Source organism: Osmerus eperlanus, chromosome 6 (assembly GCF_963692335.1).
Source record: "Osmerus eperlanus chromosome 6, fOsmEpe2.1, whole genome shotgun sequence".
Taxonomy (NCBI): Eukaryota; Metazoa; Chordata; class Actinopteri; order Osmeriformes; family Osmeridae; genus Osmerus; species Osmerus eperlanus.
In genome coordinates, this window is record NC_085023.1 from 18,595,592 (window position 1) to 18,621,811 (window position 26,220).

Genomic DNA, 26,220 nt, shown 5'->3' on the forward strand with positions numbered 1-26,220 from the left:
AATTCTGTAGATACAGTCACTAAAGCAATATGTTCCCCCATTCATTTCCATTTCTTTTTTTCTCTCTACACAAACACACACACACACGCATGGACGCATGCACACACAGACACACACCAGCCCATTGTAGTCTTAGTGCCTCAGATGTGTTTCGGAGGCACAGGCGCGTGAGGAAGTGGGGTGAGAAATTGTCATCTCCACGGGGTCTTGCATGGGGAATAGGAAATATGATTCATATCAAATCCCCTCCTCGCTTAGAGAGAAGAGCTTTTTTTTTATTGCATCTTTTTGTGTTGTCAGCAGATGTGGTGTGTGTGTGTGTGTGTTTCCCTGTCCGCTCTCCTCTGCTCTCCTCTCCCTCCTAGTGCAGTCCAGCCCTAATGCGCTGCTGTGCTCAAGGCTGCTTTCTCTGGAAGCTGCCAGTAATACACGTCAGAAGAAGGAAGACGCTTCCAAAGATGCCAGTCATGCCAGCCCTCACACTGGATCCAGTTCTGACTTTGGAACTGAAAACTAGGGAGTCAGGCGGCTGAGCGGTTAGGGAATCGGGCTAGTAACTTGAAGGTTGCCAGTTCGTTTCCCGGCCGTGCCAAATGATGTTGTGTCCTTGGGCAAGGCACTTCACCCTACTTGCCTCTGGGGAATGTACTTACTGTAAGTCGCTCTGGATAAGAGGGTCTGCTAAATGACTACATGTAAGGAGGAGGTGAGAAGTAAGTGTAAATGTAAACTAAGGGAGAGGAGAGAGGGAAAAGTTGGGGATGACCTCAGTGAGGTGACTACTGCACACCAGAGTCAGTGAAGGGCAATGCCCCTCAAATTAAATGTGGTGCCCCCTCATTATGTTAGCTATAAGAGTGTGTAAAAGACGGCCAAATACAAAATGCCCCCTTGTGGAAACCAAAAGCCCGTCCGATTGGCTCAGCAGCCCAGCCTGCTGCACACGCCACGCGTCATGAACCACCACAGAATAAGAGCCCTGATGGAGGAATCACTGAAGCCTCCCAGACAGACTGTACTACCCAGACAGGGTACTGCCTCTCCTGGTGAGGGAACGTTGACCGGGACGGTCTCATCTGTTTACCACTCTGCTGTGTTGTACAGCCCGAGTCCCTGATCTCTCTCCTCCTCTCCTCTGCTTGCTCGTTATGAAAGGAGAGGATCTATATCAGGCCCCTCGTTCAGAGCTCCGGATCTACTGTACGAACGGGACTTTGTTTACGCCAAAGTGGGTTACGGTTGTTCGAGTGTGAGGATGCATGTAGGACAGAGAGTGTGTCTGTTTAAGAGTGTGTACTGTGTGTGTGTGTGTGTGTGTGTGTGAGAGTGCGCGCGTGTGTATGCTCACAAGTGTGTGCCTCAGCGCGGTCTGCCCTCGTCATCAAATAAACAGTACGACTGCATGAAGCCTCATGTATTTGGGGCATTCCTGCCACATCCCATATCACGAGGCCAGTTTGGATGGGATCAGAGGAGCTCCTCGCTCCGACTGCATCTCCAGCTTCTGTGTTTGTCTCAGTTTAAACAGTGCAGGGAGCTGTAGCCCCATGCGGGACTTCCAGCAGGGATGCACACAGAGCGTTTGAGCAGCTCCAACTACCAGTGGGAGTCCCACAGACGCACCACTAACAAGCTGCAGAGGCTCCCAACACAAAACGTGCATTGCTCTTCACTGCTTATTTCATTCTTTTTCTTTGTGTGATAACAGTTGCTGTGTGTGTGTGTGTGTGTTTGTGTGTGTGCTTGTGTGATAGTTGACATTTGTGTGTGTGTGTGGGTGTGTTTGTGTGTGTACAAGCAGACAGACTTTGTAGAAGGCACGTCTCTACAGTTAGCAGGGTTCTTGAGTGGGTTTCTCTGTGTATTCGAAGCAGGCGGAGACACAGCAATGTTCCCCATCAGTGGTTCAGCACAGGACAAACAGCTACTGTGAAGTTCCTGACTGCCTTAAGTTTCTGCGTCCTTCCAAAACCTGCTTTTAGTGACTCGTTATGTCTGAAGCTTCCCGCAGCAAAAGTTGTCGTGTTTTTTTATTTAATCCTGAAGATGCGTCGCTGTGAGTGTAAGACAGCATTTTATTTTTTTGACGTGATGGCTGTACCACTACTTTCTCCTTCATCCACTGTCTCTGTCTCTTTCTCTCCCCTTAACACTAGTACACCACTCTCAAGGTAATTTGAAGGCAGGAAAGGGAACGTTTGAGCTGTAGAAGTTGTAAAATATCCATAATGCCATGTTTTCTTTGAATACCTGTCTTGTTTTGTTTGCCTCAGGAGCAGTGACAGGGACTGTTCAGTGCTGGATGATAACACTGTAGGAAGGCAGTTTTGCCTGATTGTATTTCGCTGCTACAGGTTATCTTGACCTGAGTTGTCCGTCCAATCCGTAGGTCCTGTTGAACAGCACACACATGGACAAACACACACACACACCCACACATAAAATGACCACATTTGAGAGTACTTTGACCACTTTTTACCAGCACGATGGTGTAGATAATGGACACGAGCAATGACGTTCAAAAGCCCCCAAAAAACTATTAAGATGTCATACACAGCGAGACGTGAAAGAACTGTCATTCTTTCCTGGACAACACAAAGCTCTGCAACACAAGAACATTTTAGAGTATTTCTGACCGTCTATTTCTTGCCCCTTTTCTTTGTCTCCTGTCAGCCTGCAAGTGCAACGGCCATGCCAACCTGTGCCAGGTGACCACAGGAAAATGCTTCTGTACCACCAAGGGGGTGAAGGGAGACCAGTGCCAACTGTGAGTATAAACGATGCACTCTTGTCAACCGTTATTTACCGGTAACGCTTGTCTCCTTGATCAACCTAGTTATGGTCAATGCCCTAAACAGACTCTAAAATGACACACCAAGTAACACCTGACCCCTGCCCCCTTTGTGACATCTGACCCTTCCCTCCAGGACCGTTGTGAGGTTGGCCTTCTTGTGAACCCCTTCATCTCTCCTCTCTCCCCCCCCCCCCACCCAGCCCCACTTTAGCCGAGTCAGCATATCACCACTCTGCTAATGCACCTCAATAACTTCAATGCCCCGAAATGGGGTTGGCACAGGTGGGCTCAGAACCCGGCATGTGCTTTTGGGGCCGTCCTAGCTCCCGGCCAGGCCGCCATACGCAGCACTATAATAGCCTTAAGTGGCCGGGCGGGCTTGGAGAGGCTGGGTGAAAAATGCTGCATCGATAAATCTGTGGGAGAGAGGGAGAAGGATGTGTGAGGGAGTTTTTTTTTTTAAGCCAATGGAGGAAGGCAGAGAGGAAGTGGAGAAAGAAAGGGAAGGAGGCAGACGGGGATGGAGAGACTGAGAGGAGAGGGCATTTGAAAAAGAAGGCAAATACAGAGAAGAGAAAAAGCAGTGCTGTCCCCTTGGTACAGGCCGGTCTCCCAAAGAGAGAGAAGGAGAATGAGGAATCACGGAGGAATATGTTGCTTCTGCCACAGCAGCCTCTCATCTCGAGCCAGTCGGCTCCGGTTTATCCAGGAAGAAGCGTCTGTTTGACTGTGAGCACATCTATGTGTCATTGGTACCAGTTGACCTTTGCACTGTTGGAACGCCAGTGTTTGATGTGCGTGTGTTTCAGCATGTTGGAGTGGGAGGGTGTTGTGCAGACTGGCTGGCATTACAGAATGGAGCTCAGTTACTTCCTTGCATCTGCAGATGAAAACCTGAACAATCTCACATACATAACCACTATATCCAGCTCTGAACAAAACAGGTAGTAGCACTAAGCACCAACCCGTTTTTTTAAACCAATCTCAGACCTGAGCGTGATCGGTGGCCTTGTGCCTGTACATCGACTGTGCTCCATTCATGTTGACATTCGTCACCGGTATGTGAGCGTAATGTTCCTTTGGAACCCACTCTTAACTTTCATTACTCACCCCTTTCTCAGACCGGTGAAGGGAAAGAGATGGAAAGAGAGAGAGAGTGAGAGAACGAGGGAGAGTGGAGAGACAGATGGAGTGAGGTAAAAAAGGAGGGAAAGAGGGCGAGACAAAGGGAAAGCAACCGTGTTTTGTGGGTTTTTTCTCCGCTTGATTTATACGTGTTCTCTGCGACTCTGCTGTGTCACGTACAGATCCCTTTAAACTGGCTGTCAGAATGGGTAGCTTCCTGAAAGCTTGGTTTTTAATGGCGGTGTCTAGCGCAGGACCATTTATTTGCTATTTAGATTATGAACGAACAATTTCCCTCTGGACAGACTGCAGGTGCCGATGGTATTCAGGAGGTCTACAAATGCGCACACACACACACAAACACACACACACACACACACACATGCATGCTGGGAGTGCAATAAACGAAGCATTAGCAGGAAAACAACAGCTTGTAATAGTATGTATAGTCTGTGTAGTCCCCTCATTTTTGTTTTCTTCAGGAGTGTGTGCCCAGGAGATTGCTTTGTCACGCAGACTGAATTGAAACAAAGACAATTTTGGTGTACGAGTGTGTCAATGTGCGGTCGATATGTTTGTGTGTGTTTAAGGGTCTGTGTGTGTGTGTGTTTAAGTGTGTGTGTGTGTGTGTGTGCTCAGAAATGTGAAATGAGAGGAAGTCAGGCCAGGAGTGTGGATTCTCCTGGGGGATGTTTGTCCTTTGCTCCAGCTCTGGCTCACGACTCCCTTTGTCTGCTCACACACACACACACACACACACACACACACATTCCCGTTCACACTGTCTCTCACTGGCTTAGATGGTGTTGAAGCCCCAGGTTGGCCATTCTCTGTCTTTGATTGGTTCCCAGTCTCATGTCAACAGGAGGCTGAACAGGGTGTGCTGACGCTGTATATTTGGGAGGTCAGTGAGGGGTTGGAGTGTTGTGTGTGTGTGTGTGGTAAGAGTGACAAGGGAGAGTTGGAAGACCTGTGGACAGCAGGAGAACATTTCTTTAGAGTGAGTGAGTGAGTGAGAAGAATCCGATCCCTGTGCTTATCTCCCCACCTGTCACACATCAAGATGCTTTTCCATCTCTGCTCGTGTGCCGTTCTCCATTTCATTTCCTCTTGAGTGAGTGTGCTCCGTTGCGCGTTTGCGTAACTTGGTGTGTGCTTGTAGTTGTGTGTGCGTGCGAGTGGGTAGAAATAAATGCTCAAAGTAAGTTTCTAGTGAGCTTACGCGAACAACCAAAAGTATGTTCCCCACTGTGTGGTCATGAACAAATAAACGCTGACACGCAGACAGATGGGAAGAGAGAGCTAGAACTCTGTGTAGGAGAAGCCAACCCTTGGTGGTTGACGAGAAGAAATAATAACAGTAATGTAATCATTTAGCAGACGCTTTTACCCAAAGTGACATATAGGGGTACAGTACAAGAAGGCTGGGGAGGAACTTGACCCTACGACCTCTTGATCCGCAGTCAAATGCCCTAAGCTATACCCCAAATTAGCATAGAGTACAGGAATGCAGTGTTGCGTTGCGGTGAAGGTTGGCTCCATGCAGTCCTGGTAGTAAACAGGGACCAGAAGAGAGGACCCTCTTACATACAGAAGACTAAGACTTTATACAACACGGTAGCATCACTGATCAAAGAGGTCTGGAGGATTCAAAACTTTACTAGCAGATCACATTGAGGTCTTCTCCTGTCTTCTCCTCTCCACTCCCCTCCCCCCTGAGGAGAAACGGGCTGTGTTGAAACAACCGGGTCTCAGAGCCGTGGAATTGCGTACGTGTGTCTTTTTAGAGACCGTTTATGTGGAACAGGTGTGACAGATCTTTCCCTCTCATTCGACGGCTGCAGCTCAACCAAAGTGACACACAACCTCTGCTTCTGTGACGGTCCCCAGAGAACACTGGGCTCTTAGAGGCTCCTACTTGTCACTCTGAAGCTGTGTGTGTGTGTGTGTTTACCGTTGTGTGTGTTAAATCAAAAAGTGAGTCTTTAATTGAGGATTAAGGATCTGTTGGGACTCTGGCTTGTGTCCTTGTAATGCCTCTCAGGGACTGGTGGGGGAAACAAAGAGCTTGTGTGGGTGTGTTGTGGGGGGGGGGGGATTGTTTGTGTTTCATGGGAAGAGGGGGTTTGGTGGAGTGTAGGGTCTTGGTGTCCAAGAGTAAGACTGGTGAGGGTGAGGGACAGTGGTAAGATGTGGGGTCTGTAGTCCAGGGTGGTCTTCCGTTTTGGCAGCATTAACAGCAGAACTAAGCCGCTTAGCTCGTCCTCCCCTCCCCTGGCTCCCTAGTGTAGTGTTCAAGTGTTAGTGGTCTCTAGAGAGAGAGAGCGAGTGTGTGTGTGTGTTTGTTCCCCCCATCCCATTCTCCACCTCCCAACTCCCAGCAGAGCTTTTTTAACACTGCTGTCATGTTCAGAAGATTACCAGAAGACACATAATTGTTTGAAAGGCCTCTTAGCTGTGTGTGTGTGTGTGTACGGGTGTACAAACGAAAAGCGGTTCCCTTCTCCTGTCCTCCATGGGTTGACAGTGGGTTAGGGGGGTGGGCAGCTTTCAGACCTGATAACACTCAAGACCACCAAAGCTTATGTTGTCCAAACTTCCTGTGAGCAGCCATGAAGATGCCCCCCCCACTCCACCTTCCTCCCAGCCCCCCCTACCATCCAGCCCCCCTTACCTCCCAGCCCCCCTCCCCCCCTACCTCCCAGCCCCCCTTACCTTCCAGCCCCCCCTACCTCTCAGCCCCCCCTACCTCCCAGACCCCCCTACCTCCCCGACCCCCCTACCTCCCAGCCCCCCCTACCTCCCAGACCCCCCTACTTCCCAGACCCCCCTACCTCCCAGCCCCCCCAACCTCCCAGACCCCCCTACCTTCCAGCCCCCCCTACCTTCCAGCCCCCCCTACCTTCCAGCCCCCCCAACCGCCCAGCCCCCCCAACCTCCCAGCCCCCCCTACCTCCCAGCCCCCCCAACCTCCCAGCCCCCCCTACCTCCCAGACCCCCAAACCTCCCAGACCCCCCTACCTCCCAGACCCCCAAACCTCCCAGACCCCCCTAACTTCCAGCCCCCCCTACCTCCCAGCCCCCCCAACCTCCCAGCCCCCCCAACCTCCCAGCCCCCCCTACCTCCCAGCCCCCCCTACCTTCCAGCCCCCCCTACCTTCCAGCCCCCCCAACCTCCCAGCCCCCCCAACCTCCCAGCCCCCCCTACCTCCCAGCCCCCCCTACCTCCCAGCCCCCCCTACCTTCCAGCCCCCCCTACCTCCCAGCCCCCCCTACCTTCCAGCCCCCCCAACCTCCCAGCCCTCCCTACCTCCCAGCCCCCCCTACCTTCCAGCCCCCATACCTTCCAGCCCCCTACCTTCCAGCCCCCTACCTTCCAGCCCCCTACCTTCCAACCCCCTACCTCCCAGCCCCTGCTAGCCTTCCTCTCAGTACGGGTGCGGGACACAGCACCGCCGTCCTTGGCTGGATGAAATATTCAGCTCCGCTACATCCTGACCCTGTCGCACTGCGGGGCAGTCGGGCTGAGGAGGGCTGAGGCTGAACAGAATTTACAAACACAGGGGGGGTGACCCACGCCCGCGCCCGCTCCATCTCGCCGTTACCCAGACTGCCTTGCAGGGCTATTATTACCTCCATTTATTTACTCTCCAGGCCGTATTTACTGATTTATCATACGTGTTTAGAAAAGGCTTGTCAGGGCAGGCTGTCTATGGATTTTTCCCCAAACTGGTTTCCTTGGTGGCTGGCACTGGACTTTCTGGCTGCCTCCCTGGTTGGTTGGCTGACTGTCTTGTTGGCTGATTGGCTCGCTGGCTGGACAGCCTTTTTTTCCTGGCCCTTGTCTGGCTGCTGTGTTGCCATAGTAATGGCAGTAAATGCTGGTGTTTGCACTGCAGTAATGACCACTGGCTTCATAACCCCCTACTGCATGATCAAATGGCAACTACCACAATTACCCTCTCTCTCACACACACACACACACACTGTACATAAAACATTGATCATACTGCACTCCAGCACCTAACCTCAGACACACTTTGTTCATGTTGGTTCAGGTCTAGGCTTTCTTTCAGCTAGTTATATTCAGAGACCCTGCAATCCAGTCTAGCTAACACCTGCCTCTGTATTCAACACTCCTGGTGGAGAAGTAGTTCCTCAGACAAGGTCAGGTTGTTGCTGCTGTAGAAGAGCCCTCAGTGAAGCTGTCAGCAGACCTCCCCCTGCTCAGTGGTAGACACTCCTGGAGCTTGTCTCTCTCTCTCTCTCTCTCTCTCTCTCTCTCTCTCTCTCTCTCTCTCTCTCTCTCTCTCTCTCTCTCTCTCTCTCTCTCTCTCTCTCTCTGTCTCTTTCTCTGTCTGTCTCGCTCTCTCTCTCTGTCTGTCTCTCTGGAGCTTGTCTATCTCTCTTTCTGGAGCTTCTCTCTCTCTCTCTCTCTCTCTCTCTCACACACACACTGTCTGTCTCTCTGTACCTTTCTCTCTCTCTCTCTCACTCCTGGAGCTTGTCTCTCTCTCTCTCTCTCTCTCTCTCTCTCTCTCTCTCTCTCTCTCTCTCTCTCTCTCTCTCTCTCTCTCTCTCTCTCTCTCTCTCTCTCTGAAGCTTGTCTATATCTCTTTCTCTCTCTACTGGAGCTTGATTGTCTAGATATCTCTCTTTGTCCTGTAGATTGTCTAGCTCTCTCCTGGAGCTGGACTCTGTCTTTCTCTCTCTCCTGAAGCTTGTCTAGATCTCTCTCTTTGTCCTGTAGATATTTATTGTTGTTGTCTTTGGAGAAGTGTTAGACAACCGAGCCTCTTTAGTTAATCCAATTGTTTTACAATGACACCCCCTCTCTTTCAATGTATTTGCAGGTGTGACTCCGAGAACCGTTACCTTGGCAACCCTCTCAGAGGAACGTGCTACTGTAAGTATCCTGGATACACACCTGAGTCTCCCTTGCCTCCTCGTACTCCAGACAGACACACACTCACACACACACACACACACACAAACATGGACACAAACTTCACAACACCGCCCCCACTTCACTCCTACTCACTCACTTCTTCACGCATCTGCGTATATCCATGACCTTCGACCCCACAGTACGCACTCCACGCAGGCAGATGGAAGCGTTTACCTAGCTCTCGGCCTTATGGGAGAGACGATGTGCTTTTAGAAGAGGAGAGGAGCGAGGCGGAGGGGAGAGGGGAGGGGAAAAAAGAGGGGGAGACGGGGAAGGAGAGGGTCGAGGGGAGGGAGAGGAGAGAAGGGAGATGAAGGGAGAGGCGGGGGAGAGAGAGAGTAGAGGTGAGGCGAGGCGAGGTCCCATCAGATGCTAGTAACATCCCTTCTACTCAGACTGATTCATTTCATTTAGCGGCAACTCGTTGGCCTTTTTAAAGTTGGAAGTTCAGAGATGAAATGATGAAGTACTAACAGCTGTTTCCCTCTATCGGTCTGCCGGTGTTGCTCTACGGGCCAATTGTAAGGTTACCAGCTTAGGACCAAGTTCAAAGGCTGTCAATAACAATAGACATCCAGCTGGGTCAAGTCTCTAAGAGTTCAGTGAAAAGCTGGGGTGGGTAACCTTACCCTCAACCGCAATCAAATCTGCTCTCTAAAGAAGTTCTCTGATCACGGCAAATATGTCTTTGATCAAGGCAATATCGATAGAAACCACAATATTAGAGGAGAAAAATAAATGAAAGGTGATACTGGATGTGCATGAGGGCATTCGTCACTGGATCATCTGACGCTTGAGCTGTTCTGCCACCGTCCCTTCTGACGGATGTTGGCACTAGGTGGCACCATCGCAGTGCAGAGTGCCCGTGGTTTCCAGGCAGTGACTGAGGGCATATTGTGGGCACAGTTCCCATCCAACCTCTGTCACAGCGATCGCCGAGAGAGCTCTCCAGATGGGTTTGACAACTTCCTCCCTGAGGGCGATGTCACATCCTGACTATCTCTCACGTGTTGGTTAGTGAGTGGTTCCGAAGTCATTAACCTGTAACCTGTTTCAGGTCCATTTACCCACCTATCTGTCGATCTGTCCCTATCTGCCTCTTATATATTTGAACAAAGGCCTAAAAGGCACGGAGACAGTCTAAAAGGCCCATTAGAAAGACATCAGTCCTCTCTTCCAGAGACAGAGTGAGCCACAGGGCTGATAGCAGAGATCAAATATTAGCATTCAGATGTCACAGTGGACATGGTGGTCAAACCTACAAAACAGGGGGAAAGGTATGATGTATTCAGGTTCAAGATAATATTTTATGAACTTGCTATAGGCAGGGTCGTTTCACAGAAATGTGTCTTGCCCTGCCTTGATTCAGAGGTGGGGCTCTGGTATCTTGCACTCCCTAGAGTCCATGAGCCATAGGTCTACCGCAGCCATACAGCCACAAGCACGGAATCACTTACAGGCTTTACAACCTCCTTTCACAGAAGCCAAAGACCAGTTTAAGAGCCACTTTGATGGACACCTCAACTATGTCCAATCCCATCCACATCCATGTTTAGTTACTACGCACACCAACGTACAAACACAGCTGTTAAAAATCAAAGTGATTTTAACTAAACATGTACTGGCATGGCTAAGCTTTGAACATTGCCCTGCTCTGAGCCATGATGTCAAAACATGGTCTATATATTTCCTTTGCCTCTATTTGCTGATGTACTCAAACATGTTTGTTTTTTCCCCCAATCACTGCAAGCATTTTTTTTCTAACATTTTCTAACAGATGCTACAGTAGGCAGCCACAGAGCAGGAAACAGTTTCTGTGTTTGTGCACAGTTCGCTGGGATGTTTATCCTCTTTTTCCACTGTTTTACTCTAGCACCCGTCTTCATGATAACTCTTAAATCATACGACTGTAAACTGTACAAGAAAAATGTGTTTGTATCTACGTAGCAGCATGGATCGCTTGTGTTTTTGCTGGTCGGATCACAGTGATTGCATGGTTCTGATTCGTTCTTCCCTGCCGACCTGAGTCTGCACAGCCAGGCACGCTCCAGGCCGACATCAGAAAGTTAGAGTGACTAATTGAGCCAATTTTGACCGAGGAATCGGTTTGTCTGAAGACGAATGCACTCACAAACACACACACACACACACACAGACTGACAGACACTCAAACACATACAAACAGCAGATACACAACATTACCAGACTGCCCTAAGGGGAAGTGACTGCAACATCTCTCGTCTATTGTTTTACAGGCTGGTGACATGCTAATGCATCCACGGGCCAATGCAATGCTAGTAATGACACAGCAGAGCTGGGATAACATCAAACACAGCGATGCTAATGATGACAGTGACGATGATGATGAATCTACGATGATGCTACCTCATAAACCACTTTATCACGCCCAATGTTTAAGTTGTTAGCTTGATCTCTAAGGCATCTTCCCCTTTCAAAGGACTTGGTCTATTTCGCATTTGATGTCTCATATTTGAATGGCCGATGAATGTCTATCGTTTGGCCGTGCTATTGTAGCTAACAAGCTACTGTCTCCATCACCGACCAGGCAGACAAGCTCGGCTAATGAGCCGGCCCCTCGTCAATGAGCTGACCAGTCTGGTGTAGTTAGTGTAATGAGAGGATGGCTATGCTAGCCAGGCTAATGAGTCTCTCCCAGCATAGCCCCTTTGCTGTAGATCAGAGCTGGTCCTCAGATGGAAGTCGACAGAGCCACCAAGGGTCTCCCACCAGTCATCCATTATCCCAACACCAGTTAGGACCAGTTAAGAGGCGCCCTGCCCCTTGCCCGCTGGCTTCCTCATTAAGTTATAATCAGCCACTTTGCATTAGCGGCTAAACGCTCGCTGACAGGCATTCCGCTTGGGAGGCTAACCAGGGTCACCGGCATCTCTCTCTGATGCCCAGCGACACCGGACTCTGCACGCCAGCCATCGATAGCCTGGCGTCTGCTTGGATTATATATTTAGGAGGAGGGCATCGTAAACAGTGGAATCACTAGAAGTGCACCGTTTTTAAACATTTCAACATTTACAAAAGTTTGGTGGGGATAAATTATTGAATTATTTTACACATTTTTCCAAGTTTACACAGGCAATTGATCATTTAATAATATGGCATTAAATCAATTATGATCCTCCTTAAATGTAATGACACACCCTAGAGAGTGATGTTCATAAGAAATAGGCAGAAATGTAGATAATTACCTTGTCTCATCTTCATGTCAAAGTATTGGCCTTTCTGGTCGAATACTAGACAGCCCATCATTTTGGATTTATGCAGCACTAAATTAGGAATCCCAAGAGCTAATCTTTATGAATTTTCTGGATGCTTTACTTACATTTACCAAGAATCGTTCAACCCATTGCAGCTCTACTTCAGAGTGTAAGACTAGATAACTGATGCGTCTGTCCTTTCACAGATGAACCTGAAAACCTTTTGAAAATAATTGACACCTAACTGCATTATCTCCCTCGTTCCTCCTAGCTGTGATCCACTATGTTCTCCCATCTACTTCCCTCCTTTCTTCTGTACTTATAAAGAAGGTGTTTCAAATGGGAAATAATGACTTGTAACAGGCGTCAAATCAAGTCTCGAGAGTGGATCCTGTGTAGGGAATGTTCTAGAAACTCCATGCTTGTTTTTTGCCCTCTGGAAACAAAATGTATAATAATATCAATTGACCTCCTAGGGTGGAAGCCTTCTTGGTTGAGTATCTTGTTTCTGAGGAGCGGGAGCAAAGATACATGTTATGCTAACTGTTGCTCACGTATGAGATTTATCTATGGCATGCAATACTGGGGGGGGGAGTCAGGTGATTGAGTGGTGAGGGAATCGGGCTAGTAATCCGAAGGTTGCCAGTTCGAGGTCATGCCCGGTCATGCCAACTGACGCTGTGTCCTTGGGCAAGACACTTCACCCTACTTGCCTCGGGGGAATGTCCCTGTACTTACTGTAAGTCGCTCTGGATAAGAGCGTCTGCTAAATGACTAAATGTAAATGTAAATGTAATACCTTTTGTGATACATCTGTGTGACCCGTTTGTACAGTATGTACTGTGTAATTCAGATTTCATCAGCTGAATTGTTGTCAGCTGTTTCTGATGGGAGTCTTAATTAGCTGAGTGAACTTTTGCAACACGACAGCTCCTTCTAACAGGCGTATAATCAAACATATTGGAGGATGTGGGACGGATTATGCAGCTTGACAAGTAGCTTCCATTCATTACATTGCCATTGTCTTCTCTGTGAACTCATACACCTCTCTCCCTCCTTCCATCCCCCTCTCTCTCACTCACTAGCTCCCTCACACACACGCGCACACACACACACACACTCATTACCGCGTACACAGCAGGGGTTCTTTGAGTGGGCTATGCCTCTTCATCATACAGTGATTCCAAACATCCAGAAACCTTCCAGCATCCCACTTCCAAGTTCCCCCTGAACTTGTGTGTCCCCTTTACGGAGTGTGTGGAAGTGTGTGAAGTTTACTGAAGACCCTTATGGGATAAACAGCACACATGTAGACCGGCTGCCTGGAAGCCACAGAACCACATCAGCTTTGATCTGATAACTCCTAAATCCTCTAACTCGGCGTGGCGGTTAAACAAAACACAACTTTGTCAAACATAATTTCCTTTCGTCTCGGAGAGGATGAAATGTGCGTTTTTAAAGGAAGAGGTCAATTCAAGTCCTGCCCGATCTCTGCAGGAGAATTTTGTTCCTCTTTTGCAAGGTTTTTAATTGTTCTCTGCCTGGTACCTTAATTAAGTTTCAACAATTTTCTACCTTCAATGCTGTACATAGCAGCTCCAGAGTAGGCCTCCATCACTACTGGGCTCTAAACAATGGTAGCTGTGGGCTTTGCATGCATTTCTATGTGTCTTTACAATTCATATTCAACGAGCAGTCTATTGCTGTGCAGCCAATTTTAGACATGCTGGTAGATTCAAATGATATATTTCTTTCTGTGTATTTCTTCTCTGGATTCCAACCCTAAGGGATCGTAAAACCGCTGGGATTTAATAGATTTTGGTCAAAGAGATTGAGTGTTGAGATGGAGTGTGCTAGAAACATCTACATCAGAGTGTAAACAGGGAGCACATCGGCAGTAGTGGAGGCTAATGTGGACATTGCCTTTTTGAACCCTCTGCAATGTGTTTCCACTCATACCCCATTTAACATGAATGGCAGGTCTGAAGCTGCTCAAAATGGAAATGAGTCAAGGCACTGAACCGTTCCATTAAGTGCAACCGGTCAATTTGTCATTTCTCTGATTGCACGTGATGGTGTAAGCCCACGGCTCAGCCGTGCAGAGCACGTTCAATGCGGCCCGCCGCCGACCCTCTTTTCTCGGCCTATCGTGGCCGGCCTGGGCGCCTTGAGTCTGGAAGCTGTCTGAAGCAGCGTGACAAGGTGACCCTCCCAGACTCTCTCAGGGCTCCAGATGTTAAACGCTTCCATACCCCCTCAGCGTTATAGCCCCTATTGTGTGTCCGGCAAACACACTCACTCAGAGAAGACGACGACCGTTTAGAGACAGAAAAGGGGCTATTGAACAGGCCTAAACCTGGGAATTAGTCTATCAGCGCAGCACTCGTGTCCAATCGATCAAACTGCACCCTTTAATGACCGGTGGCTGCTTGCAGGGCTGATTTAGATCTCAGACCAGTCTTCACTTCTGTATACTTAAGTCTTTAATTGAATATTGACGTGGTGGTCGATAATTTAGACGTTTATATATCTGGCAACATCTGATGATTAGAGCGTCCAACGTCTCTGAAGAAGAAGGGATCTGTTGATTGTGTTGATAATGAAGTAAAGGGTACAATTGTTTTCAGAACTATAACCATAACCTGTCTGCAGTATTTCAACCCCCCTTATTATATTTCAATCCTATGCTGGTGGCAAACAACAAACACTTAAACTGCAATGCCATGAGAAACTGTTCTGAACGTTAGATTGCTTGTTTGAGTTAGTGTTTATTTAGTGTGTGGTTTTTGTGTGTGTGTGTGTGTGTGTTGTAGATAACCTGCTGATAGACTACCAGTTCACCTTCAGCCTGCTCCAAGAGGATGATCACCACTACACATCCATCAACTTCATGGCCTCGCCTGAACAGGTCAGTCAGCAACACAACCTGAATTAGAATCCCAATATCTGTCTGGGACTTGAATCAGTCAGTAACCAAATCTGTAACCTAAATCCACTCAATCTGAATTCATTTGTAACTGAATCAAAATACTTCTCGCTCAGAATCTTTCCAAAACACCACCGGAATCAATCTGTAGTTGAGCCGGAATCGTTTTCTATTTCATTCTGATAACTGAGTGGAAAATGTTTCATACCTCCAAAACGAATAGTATATACCAAGATGAACGGTGACTTACTGTACCTCTCTCTCTCTCTCTCTCTTTCTCTAGAGCAACAAGAATCTTGATATGTCCATCAATGCATCCAACAACTTCAACCTCAACATCTCCTGGTCCATCGGCTCAACAGGTAACAATCATTCAGTCAATAAAGTATAAGTACTGAATAAGTTAAGCTAATAAATGACCATCTGGCCTAGCGTTGTGCATTGTTTTAGGAGTGGTATGAGACTTCAGTTGGTTACCCAACCTGCTAAATGAAGGGCTTAAAATGTACCCTAATCATCCCTTATTACAGAGTTTTTGGGGGTTAGAATCACTTGTGTGTCTCGAGGGGGGATGCCCTACTTGACAAAACACTGCGATGATATTTAGAATTCTGGCATTGGGACATTTTCAGAGTGTTTTTGTGTGATTTCAATTAAGATAAAGTTGTGCTTTCACAGTAGCAGTGTCTTGGGGGCTAGAATCTCCTATTGGAGTGTCATTTGGGAGTGGACTGCAGGGCTGGACTCGACAATCACACACTCGCCGATAAAGAGCCGGGCCCTAATCTTTTATTCACACTGTCTCAAATACTCCGCCATTAAGGCATTACTCCTGATAATATTTTGAAGGGCGTCAACTTTTTAGTTTTGAAAGTGTGTCAGATCGATTTTCTTCTCTCTTTTTTTTTTTTCTCTCTGATCTTTTTTGTTGTTGTCAGTGCGTGTGCCATGCCGTGTGTGTGTGTGTGTGTGTGTGTAGTTTGTCTCTTGTGTGTCATACTCTATGTACTCATTTCTGCTCTGTTGCTACTGTGCAGCACTTTGGTTGGCACTATGTACTCTAAATGAATATGATTGATTAGGAAAACTACACATGGACACAGGCCTGGGAGACGTTTGGTATAACATTCATATTTCTGAATTCTCTTCTATCTAGCTGGCACAATCTCAGGTGAAGAGGTGCACATTGTGTCCAGGACCAACATTAAGGAACACAGAGACAGTTTCTCCTGTGAGAAATTCAACTTCCGCCTCAACCCCAACACCACCTTCTATGTCTATATCAGCAACTTCACCTGGCCAATCAAGATCCAGGTAAGACAAGCACCAGCCTGCAAACAGACACACACACACACACACTCTATTCACATGCTTTCTGTCATTCTAACAAGTTTGTTTATTTAAGTGTGAGTCATTGTGTTTTGTGAGGCAAAGAGAGTTTGCATATTGATCTTAATAACACATAGCTTCTCACCATTGCTCTGAAATGAACACTTTGAAATTAAGCCCTGCATTATTGCCTCAGTTGTAAATTGTTATTAATGGTTATTAATTGATTATCTCGTGGTGCTTTTGTAATGTATATTTTGTAGGAATACGTTTTAGAAATACTTTTTTCTTCCCGTGTAAACCTTTAATATTTATACATCTGTTTTGTATAGATATAGATCCCTCCGGTTTTAAGGGCTGGATGGATTAAATGTTAGTTCCCTGAATTTATAAAACACGCAATTTATAAGCCAAGAAATCAAGGTCTGTGTCGTTAACGCATAAAACGTTGTGAAGACAATAAGCATAAACGAAATGAAATATGTGTAGCCCAAAAAATAATGAGTCAATGATCCGTGAGTTGGTAGTGTCTCCATCAATTCCGGGCTGGGTGCTTTAAAACAGAGACAGCCCCACGAAATAGTCACGCTGTAATCTTATGATCCATAAAATTGAAGTCGGCTTTAGCGGTTATATTTTAAGAAGGGTGCCAGCTTGAATGTTGCGATGGGAAAGTGGTGGCAGGGGATCGAACAGAGACTCTGCAGACAGACAGACAGGCCACACCAAGAGACAGACCCTTTCCTGAAGCAGAGAGACATCCATTGAGAGATGGGGAGGCGGAGGAGAGAATATGGACGACTGGGTGAAGTGAGGAGAGATGGTGGGGTGCGGGTGGGGGTGGAGGAAGAAAAGATGAAGGAGAGGGGTAAGAAAAGCGGATGACAAAGGAAAGAGAGATGGAGCTATGGTAGAAAGACGGAGCAGAAGAGGAGGAGGGATGGAGGAGAGGGGAATAGATGGGAGAGTGGCGGGGGGGGTGAAAGAAAGATGGTGTGTGAAGATAAAGGAGGGTGGATGTCAGGGAAGGAAGGAACACCAGTGAGCGGGAGAGGGAGAGGGAGAGGGAGAGGGAGAGGGGAGAGGGAGAGGGAGAGGGAGAGGGAGAGGGAGAGGGAGAGGGAGAGGGGAGAGGGGAGAGGGGAGAGGGGAGAGGGGAGAGGGGAGAGGGGAGAGGGGAGAGGGGAGAGGGGGAGAGAGAGAGGGGAGAGGGAGAGCAGGGCCCTTCTAGTTGAAAGGCCTGTCAGCCAAGCCCAGCCTTCTCCTCGCTACGTGATAAACGCTGTCCCGTCTCGCCTCGTCTCGTCTGAGGAAAACAAAGAAAGGTGTGCTGGGATCTGGGATGAATGGCACCTGACTGACCGTACCCACGGCTCGGCCAACTGAAACGTGTGCTAACTGTGTGAGTGGAAACTGGAGGACTCACAGTGGGTTTGGTCAACTGTGTTCTCCACCTCACTCTCTTCTATCCAGCGGCTCGTGTTTGTCAGGGTTTCCCCAGTCCTCAGAGGAAGCCACCCCCAGCAGGGCCAGCCAGTCTTGCGATGCTAAAGGAATTAGTTTCAACTAAAAATCCCTGCTTATCACAGCTATCAATGCGCTCTGTAATAGAGTCAGTGCAGATGTGGCTCTTCCTGGGAGCTTATTACTAAACATCCTGCCAGTTGCGGAGCTCATTAGCCATCGATCCAGCCTGTATGGACTCACATTCCCATTAAGGCAGCCTAATCAGGGCTCCATATAGACGAGGAAGGTAACATGAGTCCCAGATGACGATGATGAGCCTTATCCCACAACCATGTATAGACACGCATCAGGAACACACACACACACACACACACGCACTCTCACATACACACACACAGTGTGTTGTTAGTAACCTGAGCCCAGTCCTTGCCTGCCCCATCCCCTGCTCTCCTCTGCCCTGTTGACCTTGGAAGCTTCCGATACAGAGAGAGTGGCGATGAGGTCTAGACTATTACTAATGACTGTCTCTCTATCTGATGAACTGGTTAATGACTAGGGCTCAGCCAGCCACGGTGCATGCTTGGACATACACAGCCACGGTGCATGCTTGGACATACACAGCCACGGTGCATGCTTGGACATACACAGCCACGGTGCATGCTTGGACATACACAGCCACGGTGCATGCTTGGACATACACAGCCACGGTGCATGCTTGGACATACACAGCCACGGTGCATGCTTGGACATACACAGCCACGGTGCATGCTTGGACATACACAGCCACGGTGCATGCTTGGACATACACAGCCACGGTGCATGCTTGGACATACACAGCCAGTTGTCAGCTTGGTGCAGGGTCTTACTCCTCCAAAGCTGTGATACAATGTCATACTGTAATGGTCTTCAGTATGGAATATTATTATTTATTTATTTTCTTTATTCCGGACACACAAAAAACTGTCCATAGCACAATACAAAACATAGCAAAAGACAGACAAATACAAGATAAAACACATACGATAAGAAATAGTTGAATGAATAGTTGAACTACTAGACTGGTTAGACAGACAGTGGATAGAAAGATGGCCCATTCTTCATCACCCCTTCTTTCTCTCCCCTCACAGTGTGAACAGGTGCATTGTGAGGGATCCCAGTTTATTTATTTTTTATTTTTTTGCAGGTCCAGCCAAAGTACAGACATTCATACATTTTGCATGAATCTCCTGCAGTCCTGTCTGCTCTATGGTTTTAAAGCAGCTCGTCTTCCCCATGTGTCAGTCTCTGTGACTGTGCTAGCTGCCTATGCTAGCCCTTTGATTTTATTAATAGTGGCAGGGAGATGGGGTGCATTTGATTGAGACCCTTGTCCACCCCCCCGGGCCTTAGGAGGATCCTATCCCAACGGCCCCCTTGGTTGTCCAGCCAAGTGCTTGACTGAAATATCTGTCACTCACACTCTATGTGGCAGTGTTACTGGTGACAGTGGCTGAGGGTGGGATACGTAGTCTCTGGTGAATCATCTCCTGCACCACAGTGGCGGAGAGAATTAGGCTGTAGTTTCTCTAATGGCACACAGACTAATATACACCTGACTGATCGCGTATAGACAATCGTCGCTTGACCTTTTTGTTTTCTATGGTACATGTCAAAGTCCTTTTGAATCAGGTCGAGACATCCCTCTATCTCTCTTTCTCTCTCTCTCTTTCTCTCTCTCTCTCTCTCTCTCTCTCTCTCTCTCTCTCTCTCTCTCTGAGTCTTATTCAGTATGACGGAAACACAACAAACTCATTTCAAATGTCTCTCTTAAACACACACACACACTCACCCATTCTCTCGCCCTTTCTCATGTTCACACACAACACATTCATCCAGACACGCTCAGGACGACTGCAACACCACACACTGCTTTCACATCCACTCCGCAGAGCCTAATGAGATCTGAAGGGAAACAGCCAGCTAATTTTACAGTGTTTAACAGAGGGAATATGAAGTAGCTTAGCCTAGCATGACAGACACCCGCGTAGCAATGTCACCTTCTCCGAGCGAACATCTGGGGGATAGAACGTGCGCGCGAGGGGTCAGGTGGAATGTGTTACGATGTGCCTGTGTTGTTTACTGTCAGTGCGGCTTGGTGTTAGCGTGTGCATGTTTGTGTGTGTGTGTATGTTGGGAGAAAGAGAGAGAGTAAGGGAGAGAGAGAATACGTTTGTGTAGGTGTTGGTCCTCTTGTCCATCTGTCTTTTTTTCTCCTGTTTTTGTCCTCATACGTGTGGACCCGTGCCCCCCCCTTCCCCCCCCGCCCGTGTAGAAGGTGATTAATCCCGTCCCCGTTAGCGCGAAGCAGGAGGACGTGTCCCGGCAGTGATGATGAAGAGTGTTAACACTCTGCGCTGCTGATGGATGACTCTCTGAGCTGCAGCCAAACGGCCCCGCCCATCGCTCTCGAGGAGGGGAGGGTGTTGGGAACACCGCTATGGATGTCTGAGACCAACAACACACACGTATTCACTTACACACACACGCACGTACGAGAGCACACACACACACACACACATACATGCTCGTACACATGCACAAACATGGGCATGTTGGCTCACAAACGTGCTCACACACGCACACGCACACACACCTCGGCCTGGTCCGCCTCAGTGTTCCCCCCTGTGGATAGATGACATCACCTCTACGCCGAGGGCTGGTTGGAGGGCAGGGTGAGCGTGAGCATTGTAATTGGTCGTCCTTGCGGAACAGATTTTGATTGGTTCTGTCACGGTGACCTTGCACCTTTCCTGCCCGCTCTCTGGGTTTTCGACCATGACATCACATTTTGCCCAGATGAACAGTAGTTTGGGGTTTTTAATCTGCTACTTGCTTTTCACGCGGCAGTGCGATGTTAACTTGTTTGGTAAAGTGAGAGACTGGAGCAGGCTCTCTCTGTCACATTTGAGCTGTTCTCTCCTCTGTTCCCATCTCTCTCACGGTCTCTTTACATTCATTTCTCCCGTTCGTTGTTTCTCCTATTCATCCGTTTCCTACCCAACATCAATTTGTAACTCGATATCTCTGCCACTCTCACGCTCCTGTTGTGATGTGCGTCAATCTTCACAACCAGCCTGACTCATCCCCAACCCCTCAATGACATTTGAATTTAGGGTCAGGATGAGGATTATTGCACCTACACACAAACCCTCTGTCTGTCTCCTACCAGCACCCCCCCCCCCCCCCCCCCCAGATCTGTCTGAGTGCTGTCCTCTCATCGATCCCCCCCCCCCGTCCCATCCCGCCTCCTCCTCACAGCCCTAATCCAGCTGATTAAATGCCCTTTCAGTTGCTGCGGCCATTGTTGTTCGTCCATCTCCAAGCCTCTCGATCGCCCGCTAATTTGATTTTCTCCCCAACACAGAGTCACTTGTTTAGCCTCTCAGCGGTCGTCATTAAATAGAACGCCCCGGGACTAATCTCATTTCTGACAGGCAGTGTGCAGCCTAACTTGGGAGTCTGCATCCTTACACTACACACACATGCATGCATACTCCTGCCGTTGCCGTGACAAAGTGTCCTTTATTGGATAAAAAGGAAATTGAGAGGGCCGGGTCTATCTGGGGCCGGGCCTCTCAGAGCCAGATCGTCTTCCATGAGGCTGAAAGGGGAGAGGCCGGGCTAAGTGCTCGCTGGACAGAGATACAGGAAATGACATGTTAGAACATCAGGGGCTGCTGGGTCGTAGCCATCATCACCACCAGTGCATGTGTGTGTGTGTGTGTTTTCTGTATACCTGCAACCTAGTCCAGGTGTGAACATGTGGTCAAAATCATTGTCGGGGGGGGGGGGAAACGAAAGCATTGCTTATGTAATTGTTTTGAGTTTCATGGACACATGGATGTCGCTACATGCGTGAATTTAATTTGAACTTAAATTGAATTGATTGTCCAGACAAAACTGTTATACCACAGCCAACTAATTCACCTTCTGATGATTGGAAATAGGTGTGTGGAGTTTGGCCGTTTCAGATCTCTCCCTCTTTTAGAACAACAGTGATCGACAGACCCTCGCGGCTAATGTGTGAAATTGGTTCATCTTGATGATTTGACAGAAGTAGGCTTGGTCCTCAGGAAGCTCACTTTATTGTCCAGCTGCAGCCAACCTCCCCCAACAGACACACACAAACAAACAAACAGACTGACTGACATAAATAGACAGACAAAACGAATTGCAAAGGACAGAGTTAGCCACAGGCCAAAACACAGCCCCGCCACATGAAACGAGGCATAAACCCCCATTCAGGAAGAGCTACACCCAAAACCAACCTTGAACTCTTCCTAATGAGTCAACATATTTCTCTCACAGCGCCAGAGATAATTCCTGCATAATGTTTAGAATTCCTGCATAATGACTTTAAATGGAGATGGCAGGTTTGCACCTGTAGAAATAAAGTTAATTGCCCAATTGCCTTTAAGGGTGAATTAAGTTGTGTTGAATTAAAGCACTTCCCTGCATCTGCCGTTTCTTGTTGATTGAATTCCGGGGTCTGTTGCTGATGGCAAGTTAGCACTTAGCCTGGTACTTTGGACCCATTTGGGAGCCGATTGAGTGGACCCCTGCTGGGGTCTGTGTGCACCATGGGTCTGAACACAGACCCAGGTCTGGTCAGGCTGTTAGCAGGAAGATGGAGCTATTGGATATCAATGGTTCGACGCTGTCACGCAACTAGCAGGCAGGGTGGAGGGTGGGGGGAGGGTGGAGGGTGGAGGAGGGAGGAGGGAGGGTGGAGGAGGGAGGGTGGAGGAGGGAGGGGGGAGGGTGGAGAGGTGGGTGCAGGAGGTGGGGGAGGTGAGAGAGAAGAAAGAGAGACTATGGATCACTGTCAAAAAGGGAAAACTCAATGGAACGGACAGACCGTGTCAGGGTCAAATATGATGACTGTGAATAAAGTGGACTGTTGAGAAGGTTTAGAGTCGGTTTAGACTGCGTGGCCGTGTGGATCTGAACTCAGATTAGGACCAATCCAAACTGATCAACAAATCAGTGTTTTAATCAAGAGTTTGTGTGTTCCTGAAAGGAGTCAGGGATTAGACGTAGTCTAGTCTGCCTCTGGGATTGCAGGGGGATTAAGATCCTCTTCTCCAGAGATCTCCAGTATTCACATCATGTTCCATGCCCGCCGGGGCTCACGTTATCACAACAACATCATGTGTAGTGTACCCTTTTGGGATCTCCCAGGAATTCATTATCAAGGTCAAGATTGAGGTGTACAGTAACATACAGACATCGGTTTCCAGTAACATTGTAAACACGGTGACAGTACACTCATGTTCTTAATCTCAGGCCGACATATTTCTGAACTGAGACGTTGAACATGTCAGGTGTGGAGGAGAACCCTTAAGAGCACCCTTCAGGAGATTTCTTGCCAGGTATGGCTGATTAGCATAGTGAGTAGGTGGACATCACGCTCAGCGAATGCCTGGCCGCGGTCATTAGGTCCCCTCATGAATATGCTAATGACTCATTTGCCAACGTGTTTGCGAGACACTTTTGACTCGCACATACTCTTGTAGATATAAGCAAGTACTTTCACACGCGTGTACATACACGTGTGCACACTCTAGTGTGCACTCAGCCACCCCTCGTCCCCTAAAACTTTCCTCATCCCTCTTTCATCTCCTTATCTCTCCCTCATCTGTCTTCCCTCCCTCCCTCCCTCCTCCACCCGCTTTCTACATTCCTCCTCATGTCTCTCCCCCTCCTCCATCTCCCCCCCCCCCTCCTCCCTGAACATCTCTCCTCCCCCACCCCCCACCCCCCCCCTCCCTGAACATCTCTCCTCCCCCACCCCCCACCCCTCCTCCTCCCTGAACATCTCTCCCCCCCCTCCTCCCTGAACATCTCTCCTCCCCCCCCTCCTCCCTGAACATCTCAACTCCCCCACCCCCCACCCCCCCCCCTCCCTGAACATCTCTCCTCCCCCACCCCCCCACCCCCCCCCCCCCCTCCCTGAACATCTCTCCTCCCCCCCCCACCCCCCCCCCCCTCCCTGAACATCTCTCCTCCCCCCCCCCACCCCCCCCCCTCCCTGAACATCTCTCCTCCCCCACCCCCCACCCCCCCCCCTTCCCTGAACATCTCTCCTCCCCCCCCCCACCCCCCCCCCCCCTCCCTGAACATCTCTCCTCCCCGACCCCCCCACCCCCCCTCCTCCCTGAACATCTCTCCTCCCCCCCCTCCTCCCTGAACATCTCTCCTCCCCCCCCTCCTCCCTGAACATCTCTCCTCCCCCCCCTCCTCCCTGAACATCTCTCCTCCCCCACCCCCCACCCCCCCCCCCCTCCCTGAACATCTCTCCTCCCCCACCCCCCCCCTCCCTGAACATCTCTCCTCCCCCCCCTCCTCCCTGAACATCTCTCCTCCCCCCCCCCCACCCCCCCCCTCCCTGAACATCTCTCCTCCCCCACCCCCCCACCCCCCCCCCCCTCCCTGAACATCTCTCCTCCCCCACCCCCCACCCCCACCCCCCTCCCTGAACATCTCTCCTCCCCCACCCCCCACCCCTCCTCCTCCTGAACATCTCTCCCCCCCCCTCCTCCCTGAACATCTCTCCTCCCCCACCCCCCCTTCATCACTATACATATGTCCTCCAACTGCTCTTCTTCCCATCTCCTATTGATTAGTTCATCCCTCCTCTCCACAGTAGCTTTTAACAAGCAGCTCTTGTCAGAGTTTGGAAGTTAAGCGGAACACAGTTCAGTCTTTGCCACATAGGACTGTCCCTAGAGGGCCACCGTAGCCAAGCAGTAATGACTCCTTTGTGAAACTGTGGGCCTTTGAGTCCACTCATTGACTTGATGTGTCATGCAACTGTACTCTCTCCTTTCTTTCTTTCTCTCTCTCTCTCTCTCTCTCTCTCTCTCTCTCTCTCTCTCTCTCTCTCTCTCTCTCTCTCTCTCTCTCTCTCACTCTGTCCATATATTTCTCTTTCTTTTTCTCTTGGTTTGGTCTCAGTCATGATAATTGCAACTCTAAGGGGTTACTATTGAGCTTTAGAAAACATTGTCACTCTATACCTCTTAACCTCTGCTCTATCAGCAATTACGTTTTACAGTAGAGCACGACTAGAGTTGGAGTACAGGCCTGAAAAGATGTTCTCTCTCTCTTTGTAAATAGGTACTTGTATGAGTATCTTTGTGTGGAAGTGTGTTTGCTCTTGCATACTTGTGTGTGTGTATACACATTTCATTTTCATACGTGAGTGTGTGCACGGGTTCTCATTTGAAGAGTTGAAGAATTGAAGAGCTCCGCTCCACTAATGTGATGTAAAGAGAGCCATCCATTCATTCATCTCCACTTGGCTGGTGCTTCTCCAGTATCCTTAACCCACTCTCTCCCCATTCAGTCTCCCATGACAGAGTCAGCCCACCAGTGAACACTCTCTAGTGGATTTGCATAGAGCACGTTCACATATTCAGACTCACAAAACCATAAATATGAAAATTGTTCTTTTGGCGTACAGGTAATATGAACCGATGAGCTGTCTCATTGTCCTGTGTAGCTATGGTAATGACAGCAGGGTCCTGGTTGGTTGGTCGTTTCAATGGTGTGTTAGTGGACACTATCCATGTTACAGTTCCTACACACTATGGATAATGGGTTTGATATTTCTAGAAAAAAACACATGCCCTAGAGGTAGAGAGTGCTAGTTTAGCCCATGAAGGCTCAATGTCCTGTTGCATCTTCAAGGCTTAAATACAGTTGTTTTTCAGGAGTTCATTTGCCCAGTTCAAGAGACACACGTCTAAAAACACATTGATGCCTATATTCTAAACCACTGGATGTAGCCATTAAACACACACATGCATGCATGCACAGATGGTACATATGCAAAGTCAGAAACACACACACACACCTTTTCAGATTGGCTTTTCAGACTTTAGCCAGATTTTCCCTCCTCTCCTCCTTCACAATCGAACAAGTAAAAGCGGACCTTTTATTAGAGTAAAATCTGAGATGTGTGGAGGGTTGGGGTGAGATGTGTGTGTGGGGGTGGGGGGGGGTAGGTTGCTGAGCTTTCTAAACGACAGAGAATGATTCTCTTTTATGATGGAAGGATTTTTTTCCACCCCAGCGAGCGGAGCAGGCCTCGTCAGGGAAAGAGATGCGAGGGATTTGCTGGAGTGGCAGCGCCAGCGGGAGCCGTCATCGAAATGGCTCCCGCTCCACTGGGGGGTGAGGGAGGGGGGTGGGGAGGAGAGAGGGAGGGGGGGGGGGGGGCAGAGCGGCTTATCGATTGTTGTTGCTTTGCCGACTGCGGCTGTCGTAAATTGAAGGGGCCGTCTGCGCCAGCCAGCGTCAGCTGCCATGCGAGAGAAGGGAGGGTGAGAAGGGGGCTGTGTGTTTTTGGCGTGTA

General features: G+C 48.9%; 1 protein-coding gene across 1 annotated transcript in view; it reads left to right on the forward strand.

Annotated features, from left to right (window-relative positions):
• atrnl1a (attractin-like 1a) overlaps positions 1-26,220 on the forward strand; it is a 100,318-nt gene that overhangs the window by 41,284 nt on the left and 32,814 nt on the right. Inside the window, 5 exon segments of the mRNA XM_062464538.1 lie at positions 2,674-2,767; positions 8,773-8,825; positions 14,914-15,008; positions 15,310-15,388; positions 16,183-16,340. Coding sequence (XP_062320522.1) covers positions 2,674-2,767; positions 8,773-8,825; positions 14,914-15,008; positions 15,310-15,388; positions 16,183-16,340 — 479 coding nt within the window.